The sequence below is a fragment of the Hypanus sabinus genome, chromosome 24 (assembly GCF_030144855.1).
Source record: "Hypanus sabinus isolate sHypSab1 chromosome 24, sHypSab1.hap1, whole genome shotgun sequence".
NCBI lineage: Eukaryota > Metazoa > Chordata > Chondrichthyes > Myliobatiformes > Dasyatidae > Hypanus > Hypanus sabinus.
In genome coordinates, this window is record NC_082729.1 from 10,590,905 (window position 1) to 10,616,229 (window position 25,325).

General features: G+C 40.7%; 1 protein-coding gene across 1 annotated transcript in view; it reads right to left on the bottom strand.

Moving 5' to 3' along the window:
- The window catches only part of dnajc8 (DnaJ (Hsp40) homolog, subfamily C, member 8), a 66,650-nt gene that overhangs the window by 16,405 nt on the left and 24,920 nt on the right, over window positions 1–25,325 (bottom strand). The window contains exons 3-6 of the mRNA XM_059949257.1: window positions 19,296–19,352; window positions 15,052–15,118; window positions 11,825–11,919; window positions 3,634–3,705 (exon numbers count right to left, since the gene is read on the bottom strand). Coding sequence (XP_059805240.1) covers window positions 3,634–3,705; window positions 11,825–11,919; window positions 15,052–15,118; window positions 19,296–19,352 — 291 coding nt within the window. The remainder of the gene's footprint in view (window positions 1–3,633; window positions 3,706–11,824; window positions 11,920–15,051; window positions 15,119–19,295; window positions 19,353–25,325) is intronic.

The window sequence follows — 25,325 nt, forward strand, 5'->3', positions numbered from 1 at the left end:
CTATGCTACTGTGCCAATTCTATTAATAACTGAAATTCAATCCAGTTTCACACTGATACTGTTGGAAGGCACTGCATTAAAATACCATACAGCACCAGCAAATTTTGATAGATCTGCTTTCCACAGTAAAGCTGGGCAGTCTAAGAGATAGGGGAGGTTTCCCATCCAAGAGTGGAACGACGTCACCATGTTTCACTTCCTTTATTTCCAGGAAACAAACTTGCATAAAAAACTGGTGTTTCAAGTCTCACTTCCTCAACTGAGAGAACAGGAAATGTGAGAGTGAAGAATCAACGGCAACTATAGAGCATAATCATGAAAACTTCACCAATTGCCATGGAGAAGAAACCAACACAAAATGAAAAGAGATACGACAGACCGCAGGCAATCTGAAGCAACAAACTATCTGATGGAATATCTTTGCTCTGCCCACATCAGTCATCCTGAGCCTCTGGTTAGGTTCTCATTCCCATACCAACCTGGCCGACCCTGTCAGCCCTCGGTCTTTTCCAAAGCAAAGGGTAAGGTCCAATACCAATTAGAGAAACAACACCTCATATTCAAAGCTACAAATACTGAATCTTCCAATTTCAAGTAATCCTTACCCTACACTCTCCTCACTCTCCCTCTGAACCACCTCTGGTCCTCCCTGTTCAGTTCATTCACATATAACCCACTCTAGCCCCTAACCAACCGTTTAGCTTGGATAAAAGATCGGCTGACTGGCAGGAGGCAAAGAGTGGGAATAAAGGGGGCCTTTTCAGTTTGGCTGCCAGTGACTAGTGGTGTTCCACAGGGGTCTATGTTGGGACCAATTCTTTTTACGTTATATGTCAGTGTTTTGGATGATGGAATTAACAGTTTTGCTGCCAAGTTTGCAGACAATACAAAGATAGGGGGAGAGGCAGGTTGTGTTAGGAAGCAGGATGTCTGCAGAAGGACGGATTAGGCAGATGGGCGAAGAAATGGCAGATGGAATACAATGTATGGTCATGCACTATGGCAAAAGGAATAAAGGCTAAACAGGGAGAAAAATTCAAAAACCAGAGGTGGAAAAGGACTTGGAGGTCCTTCCACAGGATTCCCAAAATTGTACGTTGAGTCGGTGGTAAGGGGGGGGGGGGGGTGCAAATGCAAAGCTAGCCTTCATTCTGACAGGACCAGAATACAAGAGCAAAGATCTAATGCTAAGGCTTTACAAGGCATTGATCAAACCACACTTGGAGAATTGTGAGCAGTTTTGGGCCCCTTATCCAAGAAAAAATGTTTGGCATTGGAGGGGGCCCAGAGTAGGTTCATGAGAATGATTCTGGATATGAAAGGCTTAACGAGAAGTGTTTGATGGCTATGAGTCTGTACTCACTGGAGTTCAGAAGAATGAGGGAAAATCTCTTTGAAACCTAACGAATATTGAAAAGTCTGAGTGAAGTTTTCTATAGTGTCACGAACATTTGAAAATGCTGAAAATCAAAGCAACACATACAAAATGCTGGAGGAATTCAGCAAGCCAGGCAGCATCTATAGAAAGGAGCCATCAGTCAATGTTTCAGGCTGCAATCCTTCTTCAGGGTTGGAAAGGCAGGGGGAAGATGCCAGAATAAAAAATGGTGGAGGGAGAGGAAGGAGGATCGTTGGAAGGTAATAGGTGAACCCAGGTGGATGGAATCAGATAGAAGAAAGTGAACCATGAGAGAAAAGGAAAAAAGGAGGGGCATCAAGAGAAGGCGATAGGCAGATAAGAAGTGGCAAGAGTCCAGAATGGGGAATAGAAGAGGAGAGGGAGAGGGAAAAAAATTACCATAAGGATAAATTGATATTCATGCTATCAGGTTGGATTCTACCGAGACAGTTGCTCCTCCAACCTGAGTATGGCCTCAGTGAGACAGAAAAGGAGGACATGGACCGACATGTCAGAACGGGAATGGAGATAGGAATTAAAATCATTGGCCATCAGGAAATTCCACTTTTGTCAGATGGAGCGGAGGTGCTTGACAAAGCAGTCAGTCCCCCAGTTTACATTGGGTCTCACCAATATACAGGAGGCTGAATTGCGAGCACCGGACGCCAACAGAAGACCCCAAGAGATTCACAAGTGAAGTGCTGCATCACCTGGAAGGACTGTTTGGGGCCCTAAATGGAGGTGAGGGAGGAGGTAAATAGGCAGGTATAGCATTTTGGCCGCTTGCATTGATAAGTGCAGGGAGGCATATCGGTGGGGAGGGACAAATGGAAAAGGGTATTATGAAGGGAATCATCTCTGTGGAGAGTAAGAGGGAAAATGAAGACACGTTTGGAGGTAGGATCCCATTAAAGATGGCATAAGTTGTTGGATGCAAAGACTTATGGGGTGGACAAGGCGACAGGAAGAGCACAGATATCCGCAAAATAGAGGAGCTGCAGCTAAGGGCAGCACCAATGGTGATGTCAGGGAAAAGAAATCCTAGTGCAGGGAACAGATGCGGCAGAGACAAAGGAACAGAGAATAATGAATAGCAATTTTACAGGAGACAGGATGGGAAGAGGTAGAGTCAAGATAGCCATGGGAATTTGTAGGGAACATATTCTAAATATTCACACAGTATAAACCCATAGATTTGGTGACTGTGCAGTAGACACTTCCAATTTAAAAATATTGCCCAGTTCCATCTTTCATCACATCACAGAAAACCCAAACAGAGCACTTAGCACAATCAGTCGCTGAAGTGTTAATCCTCCTCACACAGAAAATAGTGCTAATTCAACCACCCTGCTTCATTATTCCTTGCAACCATCTTCATATATTCTCAATTGTGACCCTATTTTCCATTTCAACCCTCAACCAAAACAATTCTTTGCAACTCTGGGCTAGACTTCACCATGCGCTTTCTGTTCTAAACCTCTCGCGAAGATTACATTGGTAAAACTTTATCCTCAACTCGTCAAGCTTTGGAACCAGATTTTACTCTCTTTGATCCCAATCAACATAAATACAAGCATATGCTTCCAATTACATAAGTGTTCAAACAAAAATGGGCTAATTTCTTACTACCCAAGTATTCCTTAAAAACCTGCCCTTTTTCATCCTCCAATTGGTATTATGAGAGGATTTACAGCTAATCTTTTGGATAAAGAATGTACATTTCTATTCTTGAATTAACGCCCTCATTTTTTAAAACAGAAAGATAAAACAATTTTAGTATAAAATGCATCAACATTACATTTCAAAGAAAGGATTTCCAGAAATTTTCATAAAATTTTACTAAGTTTTGTTAGTCATATTTCATTTAATGCAATAAAGCTCCAAAACTTATTTCCACAACAAAAAAAACTAACAAACTATTCCAACAATTTTTTCCCCACTTAAGGGGATATAGAAAACTGTCCTGCCCAAAGATAAATGGTTAGAAATAAGCAGCTGTTACATTGCACTGCTGACTTTGGCTAGGTCTCAAGAAGGCCTTTACAGCACAGCCTCTGCAATACAGCTGCCAAGTGTTCAATCTTTTTAAGCAACTAATTTTACTCTTTAAAGATTATCAGGACTAAAAGTATTCACTTCATCACCTCCCAAATCCCCATTTTAAATGCATGACATTTAATATACAGGACTCAATCCTGAAAATGCTATCATCCACCAGAATTGATATCTTTTACTATTTCAGGATCATCCTCTTCCACGATAGGTTGCTTGCCGTCTTTCTTCAAAGCCTTCCGTTTCTCTTTCATCTAAAATGAAAGAAAAAAATTACATTTTTAAGGAATCATTTAGAATCATGGTCATAGCAAAGTACAGCACAGAAAGAGGACCTTCAGCCCATCTAGTCCATGCCAAACCATTTTAACTGCCTACTCCCATCGACCTGCACCTGGACTACAGCTCTCAATACCCCTAAACAAGCTTCAATTAAATGTTGAAGTCGAGCTTGTATGCACCACCTGAGCTGGCAGCTTGTTCCACATTCTCATAACCCTCTGAGTGAAAAAGTTTCCCCTCACATTCCCTTTAAACTTCTCACCTTTCACCGTTTAACATATAACCTCTGGTTGTAGTCCCAACCAAAGCTTAGTGGGAAAAGCCAACTTGCATTTACTCTATCTATATCCCTCATAATTTTGTGTACCTCTATCAAAATGTCCTCTCAATCTTCTACATTCTAAGGAATAAAGTCCAAACCTATTCAGTCTTTCCTTGTAAGTCAGGTCCTCCAGACCCGGCAACACCTTTGTTTATTTTGCTCTGTGCTCTTTCAACCTTATTTACAACTTTCCTGTAGGGAAATGACCAAAACTGCACACAATACTCCAAGTTAGGCTTCTTCCAAGGAAAAAAACTGTTTCTGGATTACACAGCTGTAGAAATTTATTAAGCACATATTTTACATTCCCAAAAAACATTTTGTGTATCATAGCAGTCTGATGGACAACATCAAGTTAAAAGATGAGGTGCAACCCAATAAGGTCTGTTTCAAATTGACAACATTGGACTAAGATAGCAAGAGGATCCATCAGAGAGATCAGAAGGTGGAGCCCGGGAGCAATTTCATGTCCCTGAGTGTCAACATATCCGACGACCTAACCTGGTCCCAACATATTAATGCAGCTATAAAGCAGTAAAGACAACGGTTAGATTTCATTAGGAGTTTGTTTAGATCCTCACTCCCTCTGTCCCTGGGTAAGTTAACTGATAATCTGGTAGTTAAACACACTTTTGAGAATTTGGATACAATTCTGAAAATACTTTGGCTTATTGAGATTTTCTCTTTTGAGTCCCATTTTATCTAATTTTTTTTAAACCCTCTGTGATTGATGTGGCTTTTAAAGAATGAGATAGAATTGGTTAAAAATGCTTTCAGGACTTGTTTATAGAGGGAAGTCTCTTTTCATTTGAACAACTGTGAACTAAATATAGTTTACCCAGAACTCACTTCTTTCGACACCTACAAACAAGAGATTTTTTACTGCCTCAAATAAGTACATTTCCTAAAAGTCCTGATAAGAACCTACTAGATGTAGGTTTTAATTTGAAACCTGTTTATAATTGATCTATACCTAATATTTATATTATGCTGTTGGGAATGAGAAGTGTTCCTTTAGATAAAACTAAAAATCTTTGGGAACAAGATTTACAGACTTCAATTTTTGAGGAAACTTGGAATCAAATTTTTTAATTGGTTAACACTTCATCACAGATGAAGATATAACTTTAAATACTTCTAACCTACAGGTTTTAGTTTTTACCTCTCTTTTAGCAAGGAGAGCAAACTTGCTTAAATGGAAGGAGTCCACCCCCCTACACGTCTTCAATGGCTACGTGATATTATGTCTTATTTAAATTTAGAAAAGATCCGCGGCTCAGTCTTAAATTCGAAACAATCTTTTGATGATATCTGGGGACCTTTCCTAAATTACTTTTCCAATTTATAAAGTTTAACAGTGCACAGACTTTTATGTATATTTTTATCTTCTCTTCTTAAGTGAATATGTTTTCTTTTCTAATTTATCCATTATCATCCATCAGCTTTTTTCTTTGGTAGTTGGTAGGGAGTTGGACTTTTTTTTAATATAAAAAATTTTTTTTAAATGAAGTATGACCTATCTTTAATTTTTTGATTACAGAGTGGTATACCTTTATGTGTTATGCTATAACATTTTGATCAATGTTATCACAATATATGAATGTACACAAGTTATGTTGAGATGTATCTATGTGTTGCACTCTGTAAATCTTGTTTTTTTCTTCTGAATAAAAATATTGTAAAAAAAATTATGTGCCCATCACTCTCTCTGCCACTCTCTCCTACAATTTAAAGTGGTCCATAGGGCCCATAAGACCAAGGATAAGTTGTCTCGTTTTTATTTAGATATATCTCCATATTGTGATAAATGTAATAATGGAGAAGCTTCACTCATTCATATGTTTTGGTCATGCCCGAGTCTTGGAAGATATTGGAAAAAAGTATTTCAAACTTTCTTGATACTTTTCAAAGTAAACTTTAAGCCTAATCCTTTGACCACTTTATTTGGTATTGTTAGAGGAAAGGATATTATCTTGGCGTCATCTGACATGCACATTTTGGCTTTTATTTCCCTTATGGCCAGAAGGACGCTCTTGCTTAAATGGAAAGATGCGGCCCCCTTACTCAAGCCCAATGGTTATGTGATGTCAAGTCATGTTTAAATTTAAAGATTGATGTTCAATTTCTGAATCTGGTCAAGACTTTCAAACATTGTGGGGACTTCTGAATTATTTTCAAAACCTTTGATTTACTGTTAAAGTACCGATGATGACTAATAATTTTCTCTCCTATTTTTCTCTACTAATCAGCTTCGGTCTTGGTAGTGGGTTAGATTTTTTAATATAATAAAATTACTATATTTCAATGCTACAAATTAATCTGTATGAATACAGGGTAAGGCCTCTTTATACACGATTTAATATTGATATTTTTTTCTTGTACTCTGTATTCGTATATGTAAATTAATAAAAATATTGGAAAATAAAGAAAGGGGTTTGAGATTTGGTTGGTTGCCTAAAACACTGGAAAATTTCTACAGATGTACGGTGAAGAGCATTGACTGGCTGTATCACCGTCTGGTATGGCAGGGGTCTAATGCACAGGATTGAAATAAACTGCAGAGAGTTGTAAAATTAGTCATTTTAATCATGGGCTCTGGCCTCCATAGTATCTAAGACATCTTCAAGGAGCGGTGCCTGCAAAAGGTGGCGTCCATCATTAAGGACCCCTGTCACAGGTACAGAAGCCTGAAGGCACACACTCAGATATTTTTATATAGATAGATAGATAGAGAGAGAGAGTGTGTGTGTGTGTGTGTGTGTGTGTGTGTGTGTGTGTGTGTGTTCAGAGCCATTAAGTCTGTTAATAAGTAAAAAAAGTGGGGTTAACATGTATTTTCCACTCCCATTCAGATTCACTTATTTTATCACACGTACATCCAAAGATACAGGGAAATGCAACATTTGTATTAACAACCAACACAACCGCAAGGATGTGCTGGGGTGGCCTACAAGTCAGAGTCATAGAAAGGTACAGAGGCCCTTTGGCCCATCTACTCCATGCCGAATCATCTACTCCCATCCGCCTGCACCCAAATCACTGCCCTACCATCCATGTACCTATCCAAACTTCTCTTAAACGTTGAAATCAAGCTTGTATGCACCACTTACGCTGGCAGATCGTTCCACACTCTCACCACCTTCTGAGTGAAGAAGTTTCCCCTCGTGTGCCTCTTAAACTTTTCACCTTTCACTTAACCCATGACCTGCAGCTGTAATCCCTCGCAACCTCAGTGGAAAAAGCCTGCTTGCATTTACCTTATCTCTACCCCTCATTCTGTATACCTCTATCAAATCTCCCCTCAGCCTTCTTCGTTCCAAGGAACAAAGTCCTAACCTATTCAATCATTGCCATGCCCACAACGTCCAGCAAAATAGCAAAAGCAACAACACATCGGCAGCTAAACAAAAACACCAACAAAAGCTCCTTTCCTTCCTCCTCACTCAGTGACATCATTTCACTGCTGAGTTAAAACGGTGCACGCATTAATTATGGTGTTTTTAATTAAATTATAAATAATTATGGAACCACTTTCAAATGGGAAGAACAGACCTAGTAAAAACAGATGTAAAACTTGAAGTTAAAAGCATATATTGAGGTGACAAGGCTCTTTGGCAGGAGACTGACCCACTGAACAAAATGCCCAACTTGCATCTGGACCACTGAGCTAAAGGTCCAACTTCCAGCAGGCTCTGACAATGAAAGAAGCCAGAAGTGGGGGATATGAATTTCAGATCCAAGAAGAACCGCTGGATGAGCATCGCCATCACGGCTAGCAAAAGAAGATCTAATCATCCTACTCAACAACAGGAACCATGACTTGTTAAAGTGCAACCATGACGCAATGAGAATTGTAAAAAGATGCACCCTATGGCTCTGACTGAGTGAAGATTTTGTGACAAAAAACTACAGACAGACACCTAAACACGAGGAAGTCCGCAGATGCTGGAAATCCAAAGCAACACACACACAATACTGGAGGAACTCAGCAGGTCAGGCAGCATCTATGGAAATGAATAAATAGACAATATTCCAGACAGAGACCTGTTTAGAGTAAAGGGAAATTATGAAGGACCTCTGGCACTACCCAAGTTCCAATTTTCTTTTCCCAAAAAATTTAACACCTATCCTAATTCATGAGCAGAAATAAAACTATATTTGGATCAACAGCAACAATTTAGAAGGCTGTACAATTGCTTTAGATAACTAGAGAAAAGGAATGAAAGGAGGGAATCGTTAATGGTACTGCTTTCCTTTTGTGAGTGCAAGAGAGTCATCTAGTGACAAAGCAGGGAATTGCTGGCTACAAATTTAATGTCCTTAAGTACAGAAATGATAAAAGTCATGGTTGAGGTGGTAGTTATTTTGCCTTGATCTCTGAAAAAAAACGTTTTATCCCCCTCACTCTTATGACCACTATCTCGTTGTAAATAGCTCTAAGAAGGATAGGCAGTTCAGTTTCAAAGACAGTTCAATCATCTGGCAGGAGAAGCTAGTAGCTGGGAAAACCTCAGCCATCTTAGGAACAAGCTGAAGGGACATTTGTGACTTGTAGGACTGTATATTTTCTAATTCTCCATCTTTGATAGCTGCAAAGAGGAGTTTATTCACGACTGTGACCAGCAGGGTTTTTAGACATGCAAGAAAAGTGAACTAATTGTACAGCTGTTCATGCTCAGCTAGTTTGTGATCTAATCCCCTGAATTATTTTGCTTTTATACCTGGTATTCTTCAGACAATGCAGAATAAAGCTAATGGGATATTGCTCTACAACTGGAGGAATCAAAGCTCATAGTACATTTATTATCAATGTATTGTTACGCCCGTGGCCCCCTCCTTTTTGAGAATCGCAGGATCGCTATTGATTCGGGTCAGGAGACCCAGGAAATGAGAGAGAGACACACGCAGATTTCTCAATGTTTAGAATGTGTCCTGGGCCTCCGAGAGACAAAGCCACAGTTAATGCCCATTATCTCTTGGAGACGAAAATGTGTATTGAGTACTGTATGATTCGTCGAAGCCCCCAGGCGATGAACCAAGGGCGGTTGGTGGAGGGATTGCATCATCCCAACCTGATTGACATCTGAGACCCTGTGAGTCAGGATAAAAGAGGGTCTGGGGAACAACCCCTTTAGACGCACCAGAAGAAACGCTAGAACTCCTGTAACAGCGTAATAGCGAAAGCTGGTGGAAAAACCCACGTGCGTCCTTTTCCATTTGCCTCGGAATTGGTGGGCCTTTACCACGGAAGCACAGCTTTAGCTAACAACAAAGGGGAAATCAGCCCCCTTCTACCGTCTGCGTGAGATGATGGGCTATCGAGGACTTTGAGACTTTTTTTTTACCATGCCCATGGTCTGCTCTTTATCAAATTACAGTATTGCTTTGCATTGTTGTAACTATATGTTATAATTATGTGGTTTTTGTCAGTTAGTCTTGGTCTGTCTTGTGTTTCTGTGATATCATACTGGAGGAACATTGTATCATTTCTTAATACATGCATTACTAAATGACAATAAACGAGGACTGAGTGTCCTCATAATCTAATCTAATTTCATTGTAACCATCATAGAATGATTCCATACTGAACTTGGGAAATACTCTCAGCCATGCTTATAACAGGAAAGAGTGCAGACTCAATGTGCACCTTGAAACAGTCCAGAGGAAAGTAGAGGAATCGATCTAAATTGCATGGCAATTAAGTAAATTGTATTTCTATGATTAATATACATTTTAAAGTCAAATAACAGCATGAAATACACTAATTTTTTCACATTGCCCTCAAATATTTGATAAAGCACCATTATATTCCATTTTAATGAGCATTTATTGTAAGAATTATCTGATCACTGGTAATTAAGACAAAGATGATCACTGTGAATAGTGAAACATGCTGGCATGAAGCAATAGGTTGATTTTCTGTTGCTTTCATATTTTACACTTTTTAGAGATTCTGTTTCTGAATCTATGTCATAATCAAAAAGTTAATTTGTTCTAATAACCACCCTTTCATTTCACTTTTTCCTGAATGCTCTGTAATTAGTTCATACTTACTGACAATGTGGAAAAATTAACCATCAGATAAAGAACTATTTAACTGGACTGGAAGAATTAGATCAGAGAATACAATGATACAGAGTAGCAGTTTCTTGTGGCACTGTCAAATTGCAAGAACAATATACCACACTTAATAGGGGAGAAATTCAATTCAATTCAAGTTTAATTGCCACTCAACCATACACGAATACTCATGAATACAGCCAATTGAGACAGCATTACTATTACTCCGGGATCAAGGTGCAGTACACAGTACTGACAGTCACACACAGCACAAAGCACACACAAGATAGCAAGCGCAAATGTTATCACAGTAAGAGTCCCAAAATTTGAACAAATAACTTGGGGGGAGGGGGGTGCAGGCAGCACCAACTACAGCCTGGTCGCAACACCACACCGCCCCCAGTGGAACGTACCGACCTCGCACACACAAAACAACAAGCACATATAAAACATCAGTAAAATAAGACAGAGTCCAGAACTCCCCAGCCCACCAAAATCACAGAAATCAAAGTTTTGTTCAAAATAATCAAATTCCAAAATGAATTGCATTCATTTCCAGTATACTTTAGCCCATTTCCAGTATACTTTTGCTAGTTTAATCAAGGGGTACATGCTTTGCTTCAGCCAACCAAGCTCTTCAGCCTGCAACAATTGACAAAGTAGGCTTCACGGTTCCAACTGTAAGCGTATTGAATGCTCATTGACCACATCTAAGTGGGCTCAAGCAAGATGAGAATTAATCAGCAGGGGCCGGCATACTGTACCAATAAAAACAAGTGACTAATTTAATCAATACTAATACATCCAATTATCATTGTTAGTCATGTGGCTGTACAGGAAAGAAATTTAAATTACTTTCAAGTTAGTTAAAGTTAATTTGTTTATGTCAGTATGACAATACCATAATTTATTTACGTATTGAGATCTAGCACAGAATAGGCCCTTCCAGCCCTTCAAACCACGTTCCCAGCAACCTCTGATTTTAACTCGAGCCTAATCATGGGACAATTTACAATCACCAATTATCCTACCAAACGGTACGTCTTTGGACTATGGGAGAAAACCGGAGCATCCAGAGGAAAGCCCTGCGATCATGGAGAGAACGTACAAACTCCGGAGGGAATTGAACCAGGGTCGACTGTACTGTAAATCGTGCTAACTACTGTGCTACCGTGCTGCCCCAATAGCGGTTGACACTGTGTGATGCGCTTCCAAATAACTGCGTTCCAAGCCGAAAAAGTACATTCAATCCTTTATAACAAAACCAAAGACAAAAGATCTTGAATTTGCAATGTAGCGATCTTAGCATCCAAATTAACGGTCAGCAAAAAATATTAGTCGCCCAGCTCACTCCCTCTCAACCAAACTAAAACTAACTAGAACACAGCATGAATACATAACTATATTTGCTTCTATCACACCCCAACCCATGTGACAGATTACCCATAATAAACACGCATCACAAAATACAATACAGACAGAAAATAGATACGTGACTCCTACAGTAAAGTAAAAAAAAGACATGAAATATGGGGTAATGGGGGAAATAATTAAATTAGGGGCTTGAGGGTACAATGGTAAAGGGCACATAAAGATTAAATTCTTTAATTGTCAGAAATGCTTTCCATCAGAGGATTCTGTGACATCGAGAAATGTACCCATCACATTTGTCATTCAGGTTTAAATCAAGAGAATACATCAGAGCTTACATTGTGTTCTATTGTTTCCCTTGCTGCTTGTATCACATCAATAGCACGTTTCTTCTGTTCTGGCTCCATTAACATCTTATGCGCTTTGTCGACAGCTATGGAATAGCAAAACAAAATGTCAGGATTTAAATTCAGAAAGTACATAAATCAAGTTTACGACTTGCAATTTGAGTCTCAAGCAAAAAAAAATCCCTGGTTTTGCTTGAGAAAAAAGGCAAAACCAACATGAAGAAGAGCTATGCAGAGGTGTTCCCAGATTTTTATATAAAACCATTATCAAATTAGCTGACCTCCAATTAGAACAATATTCTGATTTGTGCTGCAGATAAAAGATTAGTATTTCAATATGGCGATCCATGGCGTCCTCGTGTGCCAAAATGAGGTCACCCTCAGGTTGGAGGAGCAACACCTCATATTCCATTTGATTAGCTTTCAACCTGATGGCATGAATATCAATTTCTCCTTCTGATAAAAAAACTTTCCCTCCCCTCATCTTTTATTCCTCATTCAGTCCTCTTTCCTCTCCTCACCCACTTATTACTCTGCCTAGGTCCCCTTTTTCCAACAGTCCACTCTGATCTCCTATCAGATTCCTTCTTCTCCAGCCCTTGATCTTTCCAACTTACCTGGCTTCACCTATCACCTTCCAACCATCCTCCTTCTCCTCCCTCCACCTTTTTATTCTGATGTCTTCCCCCTTCCTTCTCAGTCCTGAAGAAGGGTCTTGGCCCGAAACGTCAATTGTTTACTTATTTCCACAGAAGCTGCCTGACCTGCTGAGTTCCTCCAGCATTTTGTGTGTTGCTTTGGAGTTCCAGCATCTGCAGAATTTCTTGTGTTAAAGATCAGCTTTACTTGGCACATGACCATCAAAACATACGGGAAATGCGCCATTTTGCGTGAAAGGCCATCACGGGTCCGAGGATTGTACTGAGGAGGACTCGCAGGATCACCACGCTTCTGGCGGTAACACAGCATGCCCGCACTCACTAACCCTAACAGTACATCTTTGGAATATGGGAGGAAACCCAGACATCATGGGGAGAACACACGAACTCTTACAGAGAGCAGCAGATGAACCCCATTGGTGATTGATGCAAAGTGACTGCGCTGCCGCGCCTGACACCAAAACACTTCTATGAGTAATTGTTTTCCATCTGCAAACGTGTACCCACTCACATTGTTCCAGGCAAAAAAAAAATCATCATCTCACAATCTTCAGGCACCCAGTTTATTTTTCCAGCTTCAAGCCCAGAAGCAATAAGGCCAATTGTGTCTCAACTAGAACAGAAGAGTAATCTTCTAAGCCTTGAGCAACTACGTCTCTCTCAAAAACATCAATAAAAAATCAATCAACCCAGGATATTTCTGGCCATTCAACTACGGGCGTCATGTACGAGTCAAATAAGACTCTCACCTAACATCCACGCATGAATGCGTGCTTGCACGAAAGGTTGTTGGATGGTCTGAATGTAAAGCACTAGACCTCTGAAATTCACTAAAATATTTTTATCCAAATGAATGGCAAACTAATGGTGCAATGGTTCCATTTAATATCAGAGAATGTATACAGTGAAGTTATCCACTATAAATGTGAAGTTATCCACTTTGGAAGCAGGAACAAGAGGGCAGAGTATTGTCTGAACGGTGTAGAGTTAGGTAAGGGAGAAATGCAAAGAGACCTAGGAGTCCTAGTTCACCAGTCAATGAAGGTGAATGAGCAAGTGCAACAGGCAGTGAAGAGGGCAAATGGAATGTTGGCCTTTATTACAAGGGGAATTGAGTACAAGAGCAAGGATGTCCTTTTGCATTTGTACAGAGCCCTGGTGAGACCACACCTGGAATATCGTGTACAGTTTCGGTCTCCAGGTTTAAGGAAGGACATTCTGGCAATTGAGGAAGTGCAGCGTAGATTCACTAGGTTGATTCCTGGGATGGCAGGGCTGTCTTACGCAGAGAGATTGGAGAGATTGGGCTTGTACACGCTGGAATTGAGGAGATTGAGAGGGGATCTGATTGAAACGTTTAAGATAATTAAAGGATTTGATAGGATTGAGGCAGGAAATATGTTCCAGATATTGGGAGAGTCCAGTACCAGAGGGCATGGATTGAGAATAAGAGGTCAGTTATTTAAAACAGAGTTGAGGAAAAACTTCTTCTCCCAGAGAGTTGTGGAGGTGTGGAATGCACTGCCTTGGAAGACGGTGGAGGCCAATTCTCTGGATGCTTTCAAGAAGGAGCTAGATAGCTATCTGATGGATAGGGGAATCAAGGGATATGGGGACAAGGCAGGGACTGGGTATTGATAGTGAATGATCAGCCATGATCTCAGAATGGCGGTGCAGACTCGAGGGGCCGAATGGTCTACTTCTGCACCTATTGTCTATTGTACACAACCTGAAAATCTTATCCCTCACAGACATCCACAAAACAGAAGAAAACCCCAAAGAATGAATGACAGAAAAACATTAGAACCACAAAGCCCCTCCTACACCCTCAAGCAGCAGCAAAGCATCAACTCTCCCCCCTCCACCTCACCCCACTTGTTCTAGCAGGGAGCGTCAGTGCCCACAACCCACCTAGCAATAGCAAGCCCATGATCTGCAGTCCAACAGAAGCTGTAGTCCATAACTTAGTACTTTGACATGCCACAGGCTTCCTCTCCCTCTCCCTCTCTCTCATTAAAGGACAGAAAGGTATCACATTGAGTGTGGCACGTGGCTAAGTGGTCAAGGCGTTGGACTAGTGATCTGAAGGTCGTGAGTTTGAGCCCCAGCCGAGGCAGCGTGTTGTGTCCTTGGGCAAGGCACTTAACCACCATTTGCTCCAGTCCACCTATCTAAAAATGGGTACTGGCAAAATGCTGTGGGTTAACCTTGCGATAAGACTGGCGTCCTATCCGGGGGGGGGGGGGGGGGGGGAGTCTCATACTCATACTCTCAGTCACTTCACGTTGCAGAAACCGGCATAAGCACTGGGCTAATGAGCCTATAAGGCTCAGGACAGACTTTAACTTTAAACACTTCCACATCAAGGGGCAGACCAACCGATCACTGTTTCTACTTAATGATCTGAAGTGACATTTAATCAAGTTTACCCCGGGGGGTGGGGGAGAGAGAGAGAGAGAGACAAAGTTCATTTTAATGTCACACATATGCAAGAAAAACCCATGATAAACTGTACTATTGCTGACAGTCTTCTTCTTGGCCATACCTGGGTTTCCTTACCTTCAAAAGCCTTCTGTGCTCGTTCAGCATCATCCTGATTTTTGTCTGGGTGGACTAAGATTGAGAGCTGGAATAAGGAAGAACATTATTCAGGATATGTGATAATTAAAGGTATGGCAACCTTAAATTAAAAGTATTCACCAGCACAGCAACTTCCACATGGGGACAGAATACACATTTCAATTCATGAACTGCATTACACTTAAAAATACTCAACAGTTTCTCCTTTCTGCCCTTCAGCTTTCAAATCTTTCTATTTTCAAATTCTTAATGCAAATTTTCTTTATCCAGAGTTTTCAGTGACAAAGCTTAAATATTAAAATTGCCCCTTACTGCATCCTCAAGATGAACACAACATTGTTTTCCCTCCCACGCTTCAACCATTATAAATCTGAGGATTTCAAACTACTTCCCATATTGAATTAAGCCTGCTAAACAAACCCTAGTTCAGGTCTGCTTAGAAACGTGGCAGAATTAGCAGGAAATAAGGATCCTGTATGTCATGAAGACAAGTCATCATCATCATTATGACATGGGCGATCCAGGTCTTTTACCATGATTGCTCTACAGATGCGGTTTGCTGTTGCCTTCTTGTGGGCAGTGTCTTTACAAGACGGGTGACTCCAGCCATTATCAATACTCTTCAGAGATTGTCTGCCTGGAGTCAGTGGCCACATCACTTGTGATATGCACCGGCTGCTCACAGAAGCATCCACCAGCTGCTCCAATGGCTTCACGTGACAGTGAGGGCTAAGCAGGTTCTACACTTTGCCCAAGTGTGATCTGCAGGCTAGCAGAGGAAAGAAACACCTTACACTTCCTTTGGTAAACTCAACTCCACCTTGCCAATTAAGACAAGAGGCATTCAAAAATGATTACTCCTAATTGATGAGGGCAAAAACGATACTCATATACTGTAAAGGCAGTGTTAAATATCACCATTTTAGATCCCCATTAGATCACTTCTAGAGTGTCCTAATGGAGATGACTCCGAAAAATACAAGCGGTCTGGGTGCCACAGCTTGGGAAAGGCAAAACAGCTACACAAAGTGGTGAAGAAAGAAGATGACAGTCTTGCCCCATCAGATCAGGCAACAAGTCCAGGAGTGGAGAGGTCAATTTATGGCTGTACAAAACCATGGTGAGACCACACCTGGAATATAGTGCAATTACAGTTGCCATACTATAAGAAGGACCCGATGTGAGCTCTGAGCAGAGTCCAGAGACACTGCAATGAATTTTCGCTCCATTACCTCTATACTTGCCATTATACTTGGGGCGGCACGATAACGCAGTGGTTAGCACAATGGTTTACAATACAGGGGATCTGGGTTCAATTCCCACCACTGCCTGCAAGGAGTTACTACATTCTCCCTGTGATCGCATGAGTTTCCTCTGGGTGATCTGATTTCCTCCCACAATCCAAACACCTACAGGGTTGGTAGGTTAATCAATTGTCCAGTGATTAGGATTAAATTGGGGAACTGGCTTTGAAGGCCTATTCTGTGCTGTATATAAATAAATAAACAGGCTTTAAGTAAGAAGAATTATAGATGGCAGTACTGTACAGCATACTCAAGCTGCCCAGTTCTTCCACGGCACCTTTTAAGTTGGAAAAGATACAGTGAAGATTCATAAAGACACTAATGGGTTTGGAAAGTTCTAGTTAAATAGGTAGAGAGGCTGGATAGACATGTTTTCCCTGGAGCAAGAGAGATTGAGATCTTATAGAGGTGTATAAAAACATTAGCAGTAGGGAGGATGCTCTGTAGTTCCTACCCCCCTCCCCCCAACAACCACCCCACGGCAGAGGAGCTTAAAAGAAGAGGGCATGGGTTTAAGATGAGAGGGGAAAGATTTAAAGGGAACCTGAGAGACATGTTTTTCCATACAGAGGGTGGTGGGGATATGGAAGGACCTGCCAGAGGTTTAGAGAACACGAAGCAAATGCAGGAGAATGGGACTAGCTCATGAAGGCACCTTGGACAACACAGACAAGCTGGGCCAAAGGGCCTATTTCAGTTCTATGACTTGCCCACAAACCCCTACGGTCGATGGCATGAAAAAGGTTGGGAACCTCTGCTCTAAAGATACATTGACCTTGACCTTACTAGGATTACTTCCAAGAATTAAATTATAGAATTACACAAACTTTCATTAAATGCTCCTGAAGTTACAAGATATCAAAGTGATTTGCCTCGAATAGAACCACAACCTTGTCATGGGGTTTAGACTCTTGTGTTCCTCATTGACCCGGAGGGCTATGTTGGCTGGAGTCAGGGTTTCATGTTTTGCTTCTTGGTAGGGTCACCCGTGCCAAACAGGTCAAAGGGTAGAAGCCAGACCAAAAGTGGTCCACCAGTCCTCAAGGTTCAGGGGTTCAGCTCAGGGCCAACAATGCTAACTGGTCAAAAAAATTCGTTATGGAAACAGCAACAAAGAATCCTTCTACATCTGTGTGTGACCAAGAACAGGCGGGGATGGAGGACCTTCGTAGCTGCCCTAAATGCCAGCAGCTTAACAGGCAGTAAGTAAGAAAGAAAGAGATTTGATGATTTTCTTTCAAGTAATAGAGGGAAACTTTTAAAAAGTAAATGGAATGATTTTTTTTTTAAACACATACAGATGGTCACAGGAAAAGCATTTAGATCAGGACTTTGAGGAATTAAATCAGGAAACATTTCTATACAAAAAATAATAGAAATTTGTTACAAATTGACACATAACCAATTATTAATTTTAAATCTACTTAACAGCATTCAAAGTAATGAATTGTTAAGAGATTAGAATAATAATAAATATATGGATTTAGGTTGCAAGAAAACTATGATATAAGTCAATGGCAGAAATTGCTTAAGGACCAAAATATTTTACCCCTGATCCTAAATATGCAAGGACTGCAAAGATATCTACATTGTGCACAGTACAATGCATGTTGACAGAGCATAAAGTGTTGCACTAATGTTAACTTACAATAAGGTGTCAGAAATTATACCAGGTAAATTATTAAACCCAGAATTGATCCTGCTTGGTAAAATACTGAACAGCAAGACCAGAATGTCCCGTATTAGAAGCATTGCTCGTACCAAATTCGCTACAATTTTAATATGGCACTACAGGAGATCATAAGTGTGTTGAGACTCTGAAGGTTTAAGAGAAAGAAAAATCAGGCAGAGTTCTTGCTACTGATCACTATTCTGTGATCAACACATATACATTGTGGATGCTGGGTGATGGTAGCCTAACGATACTCACTGTCTAGGACCACAGCTGAAGAATGGCCACTTGGGTGAGAAACCGGACACATAGTTTAGAGAACCATACCCCAGCATGAGTCAGCACCTTGAGGAGGGGAGAAAATTTGGGAAAAAGAAGGTGTAGATTTTCATAGGCTGGTAAAGGAAATGCTATGTCTTGTGCATGATATGGCCCCAGTGAATCAAACCAAAACAGCATTGCCAACTGCTTCAACATGATTAGTTTTTAAATTTAATAAAATCGTAGAAATTTTCAAAGTAGTACTGTTTCTTACAATAGGCATTAGTAACGTCAATTCCTGTTAAGTGAATAACTGGCCTTCCCACAAACGAAACAATAATGATGGTGTCTCACAGTTACATATTTTCTGTATGTTTTCAGTTTCCTAGGTTCTTAAAAACTAATTTTCTGCTGAAGGTGTTGACTCATGCTGGTTTCAGAGTCACCGGCAGTCCGTGTACCTTACCCATATAACTAGTCTTCATCTGCGAGCCTTTGACATTAACACGTGGTTCTACCCACAGAGGGATGCCAACGTTCAGCCCAACTTTGATTTCCTTTGGTGGTCCCACACATGCACCTTCTGAAGGGACTGCTGAAGCCCCGGTTGATGCCCATGCTGGGCAGGGAGCCTGCTTCACTAAGGGTCTACTTTTACCAGCTGGGCCACAGAAATTGGAGGTGGTGAAGGGAGAAGCTTTAAACTTCTATTAGCTAGTTTTGAATGCTGGCTGAAACAAATATTATGCAACACATTATACCTAACCTAGTCCCTAATCAAGGTAAAACACATAGGACTTCATCAGAAAAAGTATTCACTTAACAAGAATTTTCAAGCAAAACTAAATTGATTTGATAAAACATTATGGATATAAATGATAACATCTTTGGAATTTTCAATTTTTGTTCTCACGCTTAATTGGCATTGACTGTGTCTAAGATCAGTTGCTATCTTAGATTTTAGAAAGGCAAACAGATGTTTCTACCTGTCTGAACCTCTTTTTCAGCTCTTCATCTGTTGCTTCAGGGTCTATCTGCAAAACCTGCGAGACAAATAATAGTGTTAATTACATTCTGCACTGCATTAGCATTTTAAATGTCTTTATGAAACTGGTGGAGATGAGCTGGGTTACTGGGTGTAATGGTAATCTTTGCAGTCCCAAACTATGAATATTTCAAAGTTCAAAGTAAACATATTATCAAAGTACATGTATGTCACAATATATGTACTTTGAGATTCATTTTCTTGTGGCCATACTCAATAAATCCATAACAGAATCAATGGAAGACCACACCAACTTAGATGTTTTACCAGTGTGTAAAAGACAACAAAATGTAAATACAAAAAGAAATAAATAATAGTAATAAATCAATAACCGATAAATGGAGAACATGAGATGAAGGAGTTCTTGAAAGTGAGTCCAGAGGTTGTGGGAGCATTTCAATGGTGAGGTAGTGAAGTTGAGTGAAGTTATTCCCTTTGGTTCAGAGCATGATGGTTGAGGCATAATAACTGTTCCTAAATCTGGTGGGATGAGTCCTGAGCTCCTGTACCTCTTCCTGATGGCAGCAGTGAGAAGGGAACATGTCCTGGGTTGTGGGGATCCATGATGATGGATACTGTCTTCCTGCAACAACACTCCGCATAGATGTGCTCAATGGTGGGGAAGGCTTTATCCGTGATGGACTGAGCCATATCCACTACTCTTGGTAGGATTTTTTGTTCAAGTATATTGGTGTTTCCATACCAGACCATGATGCAGCCAATCAATATACTCTCTACTACACACCTTCAGAAGTTTGTCCAAGTTTTAGATGTCATGACAAATAAAGAAGTAGAGGTGCTACCGTCCTTTCTCCATAATTGCACTTGCATGCTGTGCCCAGGACATCTCCTCCAAAATAATAACACTGAATCTCTGCACTTCTGATCCTCTGATGAGGAATGACTCAGGGACCTCTGGTGTCATCCTCCTGAAGTCAATAATCAGCTCCTTGGTCTTGCTGACAGTGCCAGATAACAACACGGCCAAGTGTGACATCCTCCAGACGGTCCATGAAAACTATTTCTTTCACATCTTTTTTTATTTCAAATGTGGTTGTTTGACCCTGTGACCTACATTTTGGTTGTTTGGTTTTGAGCCAATTGAGCAATCTGTGGCTTTGCTGTCTCTGAGAGTGTTCACTGAGAAATGTACAGCTTCAAGATCATGAAGCCTGGAGATGGGGCGCAAGCCCTTGATCGACTCCATTTCTTGCCAATTAAAGTGTCAAGGAAGACTGAGAGATTGAAAGTGTAAAGCGAGTAGAAAAGATTCAAGATTCAAAAACTTTATTGTCATTCTAACCGTACATCAGCTCTGCAGGGCAGAATGAGACAGCATTTCCCAGGAGCAGTGCAATCATAACAAATGCAACACTAAATAATAAACATAACAATAAATAGTAAAACACAACAGCCACATGTCAGTTAAAAACAAGTTATAAGTGTCCAGTGCCAGTTAAAAGTGTCCAAAAGGGGACCAAACACACAACATTGTGCTGATGGAGACTGTAGAGGAGATGCTGCTGCCAATCCAAAATGACTGGGGTCTGCAAGTGAGGAAATGGAGGATCCAATTACACAAGGAGGTATTGAGGCCAAGTGTCTTGAAAATTACTGATTAATTCTGAGGGGATGATGACACTGAATGCAGAGCTGTAATCGATCAAGGGCATCCTTTGCTATCTAGAAGTTCCAGCATTGAGTGAAGAGCTAATGAAATGGTGTCTGTTGCCATTCTTTCTTTGTGATAGCACTTAAATTGGAGCAAATCCAAGTTGCTTGTCAGGCAAGACTTGATACATTTGTTAGGATACATGATATTATTGGAGAATATTTCATGTTTTACACAAAACAACAGTACACACATTCCCAAAAACATTCAATTTTAGAAAGTATTTAAGAATCCAAATTGAGTACACCAGAAAAATTAGAAATTGACTAATTTACTACAGCAAATTCTTGGTAAAATAAAATTAGGTATTGACCTAGACAAAAACTGCAGACATGAATAACACATTTCAGCTGTGTGAATAAACAGTACCAGGTTTTCTTTCTTGTATCTATTTTGTACAAGAAGAAAATAAGTTGCAAACTGAAGTGCTCTCCATTGCCTTGGCTCATAGAAGGGTTAAGTATGATAATGACATCAACTATTTTTTCCTCACTGAAAGGATGTGGCTTTGCAGGGTGACCCAGCATTTAATTGTCCATCCCACAAGAAGGTGGTGGGGAGCCGCTGCAGCCTTTGAGGTGTGGGTTTACCCACAATGATGTTGAGGAAGGAGTGCCCAGGATTTTGACCCAACGACGGTGAAGGACTGGTGATATATTTCCATGTCATGATAGTGTGTGACTAGGACGGGAATTTCAAGTTGGAGGGATTCTCATGGTTTTGCTCCCTTATATAGTACTTCTAGCTGCTAGAGTAAGGTGTTGGAAACCATAAGACTTAGGAGCAGAATTAGGCCGTTCAGCTCATCGAGCCTGCTCTGCCATTCCATCATGGCTGATCCCAGATCCCACTCAACCCCATACACCTGCCTTCTCACCATAACCTTTGATGCCCTGACCTATCAGGAAACTATCAATTTTCGCTTTAATTATACCTATGGTCTTGCTCCCCACAGCTGTCTGTGGCACAGCATTACACATATTCACTCCACTCTGGCTAAAAAAATTCCTCCTTACCTCTGCTTTAAAGGGTTGCCCCCTCAATGTTGAGGCTGTGCCCTCTAGTTCTGGATACCTTTACCAAAGGAAACATCCTCTTCACATTAATCTTATTGAGACCTTTCAACATTCAGTAGGTTTCAATGAGGTCACCCACCCGTATTCTAAATTCCAGTCAGTACAGGCCCAAAGCTGCCAAATGTTCCTCATATGTTAACCCCTTCATTCCCAGAATCATCCTCCTGAACCTCCTCTGGATTCTCTCCAATGAGAGCACATTTTTTTGGAGATATGGGGCTCAAAACTGTTGACAATACTCCAAGTGTTGTCTTTTTTTAAATTCATACTTTTTATAAGATTTGTACTTTTTAACAAACTCATTTATTTTTCACACTCACTGGCAGAAAGCGGTATAGCAGCTAACCTAACAGTTGATCACCTTTCTCATTTTTCGTTGGCTATGTATCAGCACAGTGCATTACCCACGTGATGTAATTGTTTTAATTATGTAGCCAATTAAGTAATTTATTACAATCAAATGAATTTCTCTCATCTTATCTATAAAAGTGATAGCTTTTTCAGAAGCTCCATCTTTATTCCTTTGTCTATACACCACTCAGCATCGTTTCTCAGCTCTCTATTTAGTTTACTTAGTATTTGTATCTTTCTTTGTACTCTGAAAATAAACTGAAATCTTGGAATTAAGACTGTGCGTTATTCCTGAAGAACCCCAGGGATCAGAAAATAAAGAGAGATCCAACAAGGTGTTCCTAACCATTTTTTATGCCCTGGACCCCTACCATTAAGCAAGGGGTCTGTGGGCTCCAGGTTGGGAACCCCAGTGCTGGAGTTTGTTGAATTGGAAAGTGTTGTCTAAGGAGTCTCACTGATTGCTGTGGTGCAGCCGATAGTTAGAACATATTGAGTGTATTTGCTGAGGATTGATTAACAAAGGGTAGATGCTAGAGGATCCATTTCAAGATGGCTGCAGTCTAATCAGTGCAATCAGTACTTCGATTTCAGCCAAAACTACAGCTAAGGTCAAAGGTTTAGATGAGTGAGCCAGGTGCAATAATTTACTAAGTTTGCTGTTGGTTAAAAAAAAGTCAAAGTATATTTACTGTCAAAGTACATAAGCAGAATACAACCAAGATTCACCTTCCCATAGACAGCCACAGAGAACATAGAAGAGGACACATAGAAACAGGCCATTCAGCCCACAATGTTGTTTCAAACCAGCTAAAAATAAAAAAATATCAAAAACACCCCCTCTAATCTCTCCTACCTACATAATGTCCATATCCCTCCGTTTTCCTCAGATTTATGTGCCAATCTAAACACCTCTTAAAAGCCTCAAATGTATTTGCCTCTACCACCGTACCAGGTATCCACCACTCTCTAAGTAAAAAACCTACCCCTCACATCCCCCTTGATCATACCCCCCTTACCTTCAATGCATGCCCTCTGGTATTAAACAATACTTGCTGTCTACTCTATCTGTGCTTCTCATAATCTTACAAATCTCGATCAGATCTCTCCTCAGCCTTCACCACTCCAGAGAAAACAACCTGTTTATCTATTCTCCTGTGATAGCACATGCCCTCTATACCAGGCAGCATCCTCTCCAAAACCTCAATAGTGGGTGACCAGAACTGTGTGCAATACTCCAGATACGGCCTAACCAGGGAGCTTTATGAAGTTGCAACATAACCTCTTGACCCCTGAACTTGATGCCTCGACTAATAAAAGGAAGCATTCCCTAAACCTTCTTAATCACCTTATGACCTATGTAGCCACTTTCAAGCAGCTATGAACATGGATCCAAAGCTTTCTCTGCTCAGCAACACTGTTAAGGATCTTGCCCTTAACACAGTGCTGTCTCCTTGCATTTGCCCTACCGAGGTGCATCACCTCACATTTATCTGGGTTAAATGCCATCTGCCATTTCTCTGCCCATATCTGCAACTGATCTATATTGCGCTCTATTCTTTGCCGGTCTCCTGCATGATAAACAACTCCACCAATCTTGGTATCATCTGCAAACTTACATTTTCATCCAGGTCAGGTATATACATTGCAAACAACAGAGGTCCCAGCACAGATCCCTGTGGAACTCCACTAATTACAGACCTCCAGCTTGAATAAGTCCCTTCAACCACTACCCTCTTAAATGCACAAGCCAGTTGTGACTCCAAACAGCCAAAGAACAGTTGACCCCATGCATCTTAATCTTCCAGATAAGCCTTCCATGAGGGATTTTGTCAAATACCTTACTAAAATCCATGCAGACTACATCCACTGTCCAACCCTCATCTATTTCTCTCATCACTGTGTCAAAAAATTCAGTCAAGTTAGTAAGACTCAACCTGCACCGCACAAAGTATTGCTGGCTCTCCCTAATTAGGTCATGGGTTTCCAAATGCTCATATATCCTACCCCTAAGAATTTTCTCTAGGAGCAGGTCAGTGGGACTAGGCAGAAAAATGGTTCAGCACAGCCAAGGAGGGCCAAAAGGCCTGTTTCTGTGCTGTAATGTTCTAAGGTTCTAATTTCCCTACAACTGATGTGAAACTCACCGGTCTATAGTTTCCAGGATTTTCCCTTGTTCCCTCCTTAAATAGAGGTACAACATTAGCCACTTGCCAGTCCTCCAGGACCTCACCTGTGGCTAAAGAGGATGCAAAGATACTGGTCAAGGCCCCAGCAATCTTGTCTCTTGCCTCCTTCAATAACCTGGGTTGAATCCCATCAGGCCCTGGGGAGATTTGCACCTTAGTACTCTTTAAAAGGCCCAACACTTCCTCCTCTCTGACCTCTATAAACACCTTAATATATTTATACACACAGCAATGATCTCCTGGTCCTCCATATTGTTTTCCTTGGTAAATACTGAAGCAAAATACTCATTAAGTACCTCACTCACATTCTCCACATCCAAGCAAATGCTCCCCCCTTTTTCCTTGAGAGGTCCCACCCTCTCCCTAGTGATCCTCTTGCTCTTGATGAATGTATAGAATGCCTTGGATTCACCTTAATCCCACTCGCCAAGGACTTCTCATGGCCCCTTCTGGCTTTCCTAATTCCCTTCTTTAGTTCTTTTCTGTCTTCTTCATACTCATGTGCTCCTTTTGATTCTAACTTTCGAATCTTAACATACTTTTCCTTTTTGACTAAATTAATCGCCTCACTGGATATCCAAGGTTCTATTACCTTTCCATCCCCTTCTTTCCTACTAACAGGAGCATACCTTTCCTGTACTCTGTGCAACTGATCTGTAAACACCCTCAACATGTCTTTTTTT